Genomic DNA, 8,761 nt, shown 5'->3' on the forward strand with positions numbered 1-8,761 from the left:
CTATGTAACACAAAGTCTAAAATCAACCACTTTAGATAATTTTTTTAGTTCTTTTTAACAACTTTTAGATCATTCTTGGAGAAATGTCTGTAAGACGACTTATGCGCTAATTTTAGACTTTATTTGTGCGGTTTTATATTGCACTTTAGTTGTAATGTTCATGCTGTATACACCATACATTGTTACTCTTATTTCTTCTATCCGTTATGTAAATTTGCATAATTTTTTATATTTTGACTATATTTAAAATTCATATTTATTCATTTTTTTTGTATTTATTATTCATTAATTTTCATCATTTGACTACATTTAGTTTAAAATTATTCATTTTTACTTTACTATTCCATTTTAATTTATTATTTAGTTAGCTCTTTTACAGTTAACCATTTTATTAATTATATTTTTATCTATTGACTATTAGTGCATTAACGTAATAATGGTCGGAAGAAGCTATCTAAGATTTGGCGAGCGAATTATCGAGAGTTTTTCTTAATTATGTATATCCATACCGTACTTGACTTGCTGTGGATTTCTGACCGTTCTACAGCTAAAAAACCATCATTTCGATGTAACGCCTTCTCAGCACTGAAGAGGACCCAAACCAAGAATCAATCGTATGCTTTTTCTTTGCATTTTTATTATATTTATTAATAAAGTTTTTATTCTTTACGCACTAATTACTGTGCGTTGGCTCCAAAGAGTATTCTCTTCTTTCCTTTTAGACTTTAGATTGTTGTCTGATTGCAATAACTAACAACATCCATACATTCTCTACTAATATCATTATTAATATTGTGTGAACACATTTACATAACAATTTGCGGAACAATCATTCAACCAGTGACAATTATTACATAATACACGGCAATGGGGTAATCATTAATATATGTATGCAAAGATGTTTGCGCACAAAAACATTATACATTAATCATCTTACATAATACATGATAATTATTAGTAGATTAGCATATACGATGCTATATACGTGTTAACAAAAAAAAAACAAATTGTATTGTTATTGAACTTATAGAATTGTAATTATAGACTTATTTCCATCTGTATGCAATTCAGAAAATAAATATTTTATTTAATAAATAAAACAAGAGATTATACATACTTAAATAATTTGCAAATTTAAAAGATACGTACATTTTAAAGACATTTGTAACTTTTTTTTTAAACATCTTCAAGATGTACATATCCTCAAATTAAAGTTATAACAATTCCAAAAGTACTAATGTGTCAAAAATTTTTAAATAAAAATTTCGTTAAATAATGTATTGTTTTATTTCATACAAAAATACATACATACTTACATTTTTCAAAAGTACATACATTTTTCTAACATTAGTAAAAAAATTAATATTAGAAAACTAAATATTAACTAAATTTAAATTTTCTAATATTAATTTTTAATACTGAATATGAAATGAAATAGTATCAATTACAACATTTATTTACAATTAATATTATGTTTTCTATATTTGTACAATAAATTTACTTTTTTAGATTAATATAATTAATAATTTATATTAATCAATTGCACAGTTAATAGTAATTAATTGCAATAATATCGCAGTACAATTAATACGAATTGTATTAACTACGTGCAATGTCTGTTAATATTATGCTTGTTTCTTTTTACTCAATTTAGATGTATACATGTAATTACAGCATAAATTAATAATTATCTTTATTGTAAAGTATGTACTTAATAATAGTATGGTAAGAATAAAGAATAAAAATGTATAGACATCGATTAGATTCTGTTCTATCCAGCTCTGAGATCTAAGTGGCGTTGCTAAACTTCCATTTGGATGACGGACGGCGTATTCAATGCTCCAAATAGCTAAATCTAAAGGCGGTAATGGTCGATCTCGGAATTCACTAGATAACTTTTTCATGTTTCTTGTATAACTGCACCAAAAATGTTTTACTATTAATATGATATTACACAAGTAAATTAAAGGAAAAGCTATCAAGACACATAAATAGGAAAACCAAATTTTATCATCAGCTATTTTACGGGCAATCACTTCTACAAGAAATTTTTAACCAGATACTATTTTATATTAGATTTAAACATTATTTGAAATATTATATTATTTGATTATATTATTAATTTACTGTTTAAACAATAATTTTATAATATAAAAATATAATCAAAATATAATACCTTTCATTGTAAAGTACTTCTTCAATTGCATACAATACGTTCTGTACGGTAAAATTTCTAACGTCCAAATATGTGCCAACTCCTTTAGCTACTAACATTTCTGCATTGGATTTTTGATCCATAAAGAAAGGCATTACGATCATTGGTACACCTTTCCAAATGGCTTCCTGCGTGCTGAGAAGACCACCATGCGTCCAGACTGCTCTCACATTTTTATGAGCTAAAATAATTTATTATAACAAATTTTAATTTATAATTATTATATGATAAAAATTGTACATTAAAATAATTTTTATTTTAATTATATAATAAATGTCCCAACTAATCAATACACTTAATCAATTCTTCTTAATCAATAGTTTTGTCACTTACAAACTATTGTATTATTAAATAAAGAACAAATTTCTTATAGTAAAAGACATAAAAGCTTCTAAAGAGTGCATTTGTAAAATGTAATTGTAATAATTAACAACTGAAATTGCCTATAGATATTATAAGTAAATATAAAGAAAACTGTGAAAGAAAACAAAATTGTTCAGACATGATTGCAAGATAATCAGATAATTGTAATGCAATAAAAACTTATTTTTTATATTGTAATTGTTTTCAAAATAAAGTTTTATTGTAATGAAATTAATTACGCAAGAACTGTTTAAATTTGAAAATATTTGTATGCGCAATGTTTTTGCGTATGTCTATCGCGATATTTTTATTGAAACACTAGAATATGATAAATCAAATAACAATTCTAATCGATAGAACATAAAGAAAAGTGATTCTGTGATCGCAAATATAAATTATATTCTATTCAATGTTATATTCGAAAGAATATTAAAATAACATCTAAAATTTTGTAAACATTCTAATTGATAATAAAAAGAAATTAAATTATAAACTTAATTAATTTTCATGTTAACAAAGAATGTGTAAAAAGTAATAACTAATTAAACAAACATTACTAAAAAATATACATATATGGGAATATACCGTAAATTATATGTTCGTGTTTATCCAAAAATCAGAAAACCTACACAGAACTTCGTTTTGCGGCATCCATTTCACAATCATTAGATTGTCCGGTATTTTAGACGACATTTCAATATCTAATTTCCAAAGCACTCGTTGCTTCAATTTTGACAGAGCCAGTATAACAGCCTCAACTTTATCTACTCCGATAAATTCCCATTTCACATTTGTTCCTAAGGATATTACTATGACTCCATTCTTTGCTTCGTCAAGAAATATACGCATATTCTGTGAAATAATGATAAACTAAATTACTAAACAATTCAATATTATAATTTCGATAATATACAAGGATATGACTCATCGCCAAAATAGCTATATATAATCATAAATAGAAATGCTTTCAAATAGAAATACTTTCATAAATAGAAATACTTTCAAAATTATGTTGTAACAAGTAATGCTGCTTAAGACAAATTTAGTTGTATAACATTCTCTTAATAAGTTATATTTGTAAATAGAATATTAATTTAAGAATTATTTTTGGATTCTAAATTTAGTAATATGTCATGCAATATTTACTCTCTGGTTGTAATTCATCCTTTGCTTAATTACGTAAAAAATTAAATAATACTTAATTACTAAACAAAAATTATATTATATATAATATAATTAATTATAATTATGAAACTGCTATATATTTATTCAATTATAAAGATTTTAAAAATAGCACATTTAAAATGTATGTTTTACGTATTAAAACTGATTATGTGTGTGTGTGTGTGTGTGTGTGTGTGTGTGTGTGTGTGTGTGTAGATTTTATAAAAAGATTAATGCAAAAAATTTTATAAATTTTAAACTATATAAAAAATTATAATATTGTAATTTCCTGATTCAATTAATATCCTAAATTTAAATAATTTAAAAGGTGTTTTCTTATTACAATTTGAATAAAACACAAAAAGCTGTGCAACATAAGAGGAAATGCTAATTTAAGTCTTGTAATTAAAAAATCTTTGAACGTATATAGATAACTATAAACAATAATTCAATCAAGATTTCATTAAATTTCCATTTCGTCAGTTCGCAGTTTCTTTCCAATTTTTTTTCTGCAATTTTTGCTGGTTCTCATATAAGAAGTACAATTTGTCTTACCTCGGGATACGTTATGACTTTCTCGCCGGCAATCGGTTGCACGGTCTGGGCATTCAGTCCTGCAATCTCCAGAGCGTTTGGCGGCAATGGGATCCCAGAGTCAAATGCAGAATGACTATTGATTAGCACAATATTAATACTGTCTTTTTCTATATCATGTATTGGCCTGATTGCATGGCCCATGTATTTCTCAGTTTGTCGTTGAATAATAGGCAAATAATAATAATGTCGTAAAAGATCATCCGCAACGTAATATAGTACATTCCATGTTCTCTGCCATAAGCCTACGGGTTTCGCAATAGCAACATACGGGAAAGACCGAACAGTTGGATAATTTGAACCACCGACATAATCCTTGATCCAAGGTGCAGGGCCAAACGGAACATATCCCACTGCAGGTGGCTTACCTTTAGCAACCTGACAAACAATATAGATAATGAGAACGGCTAAAATTAAATAGAACGGTTATTTTGGATTAAATAATCGTTTTGGACAAAATAAAATGAATTGTTCGCTACACTAAAAAAAAAAGCTCGTCATTTTTATTAAGGTAGTACACTCGCGAATTGAAAACAGTCAGAATTTCTTGAAATTGAAACTATACGTTGTACTAGAGAAGTCCTTGACATGCTTGTGCAATTAAAGTGAAATTGACCGTTTCAATACTGAGGTATAAGTAATTAAAAATTGCATTTTTTATACGTGTCGTCTATACAAAGTTCATAAAAATGTCGCGTTTATTTTTGTAAGACCTAAACTAGCAGTAAGATATATGTTAATTTAAAAACGAGCATGCGATGAAGGGACATGAAACGGATATTGTGAAAAAAATTTATAATTTTTTATCGTTTAGTTTGGAAAATAGAGCCTTGGAAAAAATGTAATTTTCGATTTTAATTGACATAGGAGGCGAGTGAATGAGGCGGTCAGTTGAGTTGCGTTAGTCTGCGTCTATCTGAATTAATTTGTTTCCGGCGCGTGTGCGTGCGGCCTATATAGACAGGCGCAACCAAATGTTTTCTCTCACTGGTCAGAGTGGATGTATTGCCACCGAGCACGCGATGGGACCTAATTTCTGGATGGTATTGTCGCGAGTGTACTACCTTAAAATAGATAAATGCAAAAATATATATACATATATTTATATACATATAAAGATAAACTAAAAAATCGATAATTTGGCTGATTGCATGGCTCGGTGATATATGCAAGAATTTTTTATATGCGCTACCATTTCTATAAGATAGATCTAGAATTCTCCGAAGTCATTATACTATTAAATATTATTAGAAAATTACTTTAATTATTATAAAAATTCAGATAGTCATTATTTGAAAAATATATTCTTGTGTCTTTGTAATTTGCGCTGCGAGAATCCGCTCTTCAAATAATCAGCTGTATATTGAAGCTGTACATCGAGCTAAGCAAAAATTAAATGAATCAATAAATGATAAATGATCATTTTTCTATCTTTCTAATAAATTCATTTAAAACTATCATAAATCTGTAAGTGCAATTATGTTATGAAATATTTCGCTCTGCGAATCTTATATTATTTTCATTGTTTTATAATCATTAAAATTGGTGATATGACATAATTTTCAATTATCTATATATTCTATATCATTGCAATAGTGACTAGTTTTCAAATGAAAATTTCCAAGCGGAACAATATATTATACATGGAAAGGAATGATTTAATATTATCAGCTAAATATCAGTATCTAGTTCGAACTTTTCTGTCATTGCTAAAAGTTAATTATTAAAGATAAAATGTATTTGTTGCAAGATACAATTTTATTAACTAAAATAAAAGTGTACTTTAACAAGTAGCATAGGAAAGTGGCATTCGAAAAGAATGATTTTGCTGAAAGACTTAAAAAGTATTGCTGGATATTCCACAATAAAATAGCTAAACGTCATTTGATTCCAGCAGCAAATATTTTTTGCGGTAGCGCTTAAATTTTAATAACTAATAAATTGAGCTTTGGCAGTAATATTAGCTGTCCCTATTTTAAAGACACATTTTAGCTGCGTTAATTAATCTTTTCTCTGTGTGTATCATCATTGAAGCACTGCAACCAGCTAACTTATTCTTAGATCTCTTTTATAATATTTATTTTTACAAGTTTATAAATATATATTCCTTTTGCACGATGTACTAATAAAAATGGCTGATTTTTTTCACAACATAATGTTTAATTTATTTTATTTTTTCCTCATATTTCAAAATAATAATTTACATAATTTCAAGAATTTCCCGATTTATACTCCTATGTATTTACAAAGTAATTATCACGAGACTTTTCATGTACTTTTATGCGTATTTTTTTTGTGCGTAGAAGGCCAATGCTTATTTCAACTTGCATTACAAAGGTTATCACTAATATATGGACGATGACTAGCCACTTGCTACTTAAATACAATATGATTTATGAGGCAAATTTAGTCGCTTGCAATTTAAAAATGAGTTAAACAATTATTTTTCATTAATTGGCTAATTTACCTCCCATAAGCCAAATAAACATTCAAGTAATGAGATATCCTGCACTATAACATCAAACTCGACAGTCTTGATCGTTTCCAAAAGCTCCTTTGCTGCTTTAGTTTCTATCACTATGTCACATGTCTGGATGCCCAAATCGAACATAAAATATGACATATAAAATGCACTGTATTCTGCCCATACAGTCGGGTTAAACTCTTCAGATTTTTCAAATTCATCTATCAAACCATCGAAAACCTGAAAACAATAAATAAATACTCTACAGGAAAAAATATATTAAACTGTAAAAATAAATTATCTTGTCAAAAAATATTGATCTAAAGTAAAATATAGAGCAACATTTTTTAAACAAAAAATAAATTATATTCTTTCTTATTTCTTTTATAAATTGCAAATAATCATAATTATTTGCAATTTATAATTATTTATGTATATTCAAAATCCCTGTTTAAAAGAACGATATAATTGTTTTTAATCGTAGTTATATAAACCGTAAGAAAATTATTATCAACAAACAATTCGATCATTACGATAATGTTTTAATCATTTATTATGATAAATTCCGTTAAAACGAAATAAAACAATAATTAAAAACTTACTATAAAAATTCTATCGATATTTCAACGATTAAAATCGCTTTTATTAAATAATGATAGAAAATGATAGGAAATCATAAAATTTCTTTCGGAATAGAAAAAGTGGGACGAAAGATTACGATAGAATTTTTAACATATCCTATCAGTTCCTATCGTTTTCTATTGAGTTTTTTTTTTAGTAGGGATATCTTCGATCGAGTTCCATAATATCTACAGCGTATATTAAACTGCACTCACTAATTATATAACATTTCTTGTAAAAAAAACCAAGGTGAAAAATCCTGAAGACTTTTTTTCTGCAATACACAACGAAACAATCTCTACTACAGTAATATTATAGCTTCATTAAAGATTGTAAAAAAATGAATTTTTAATGAATTTTCACACGCAGAGAAAGGATTAGCCAACGCAGCTAAAATATAGCCGTTGGCAATGTGTGTCTTTAAAATAGAGACAGCTAATATCGTTACTGCCAAAGCTAAATTTATTAGTTGTTAAAATTTAAGTATTATAGCAAAAAATATTTACTGCTAGAATCAAATGACGTTTAGCTAATTTTATTGAGAAATATCCCGCAAAATCTGTTTTTTTTTTTAAATCTTTCAGCAAAATCATTCTTTCCGTATGTCACTTTCTTAGCTACTCCTAAAGTATTCTTTTATTTTAGCTAATAAAATTGTATCTTGCAACAAACATATTTTATTTTTAATAGCTAACTTTTAGCAATGACAGCAAAGTTCGAACTAGCTATACTGATATTTAACTGATAATGCTAAGTCATTCATTTGCGTGCAGAATTCTTTGAGTTAATTTTTTTATAAGGAATAGCGCTAATATAATTATTGAGTACTATTTGAGAACAATTTTGTTCTTCAGTGTTAAATGAAGCAATAATTACTGCAATATAATTACGTCATTGACCATTATAGAAAAAAAATGGTTCAAGACTTTTCGTTATGATCCATTCTTTTCAATTCTTTTTACAAGAAATAACGCTATTTAAAATACACCCTGTATATATACTTACTGAGTATGTCAAGTTCTGCGCAAGTTTACCTTCCACCTTAGTCTCGTGTATGCTCACTGCGTGCACATGATGGCCTTTGCGAAGTAATCCTTTTATCAAATGCACCGTCCAAATGTGATGGCTGCTCGTTGGAAGAGCCTCTATCAATAAAATCGACAATGGTTTTGATGCTGCCACGAGGCTGATTGAAATACAACAAACAAGGCTGAACAACAAAATAAAACAACTCGACATGGTTGTAACAAACGCGCAGTAAGTTCTGTTACGTACTGCAGTAATCTCTATCAAATCACAAGATAAACTGCCTCATAATTGCTGATATGTTTGATATATCG

The 8,761-nt window shown here is 27.3% G+C and overlaps 1 protein-coding gene across 1 annotated transcript; it reads right to left on the minus strand.

The window, feature by feature from the left end:
• Nucleotides 1-1,409: 1,409 nt before the first annotated feature.
• On the minus strand, nucleotides 1,410-8,683 carry LOC105460903 (UDP-glucuronosyltransferase 1-9-like). The gene is made up of 6 exons (XM_011707392.1): nucleotides 8,427-8,683; nucleotides 6,804-7,040; nucleotides 4,298-4,714; nucleotides 3,208-3,430; nucleotides 2,177-2,396; nucleotides 1,410-1,917 (listed from the first exon to the last, which is right to left on the minus strand). Exons 1-6 carry the CDS (start codon nucleotides 8,658-8,660, stop codon nucleotides 1,626-1,628), a joined length of 1,623 nt encoding a protein of 540 aa, XP_011705694.1. The 5' UTR covers nucleotides 8,661-8,683; the 3' UTR covers nucleotides 1,410-1,625.
• Nucleotides 8,684-8,761: the final 78 nt, after the last annotated feature.

The sequence above is a fragment of the Wasmannia auropunctata genome, unplaced genomic scaffold (genome assembly GCF_000956235.1).
Source record: "Wasmannia auropunctata unplaced genomic scaffold, wasmannia.A_1.0 LD313847.1, whole genome shotgun sequence".
NCBI lineage: Eukaryota > Metazoa > Arthropoda > Insecta > Hymenoptera > Formicidae > Wasmannia > Wasmannia auropunctata.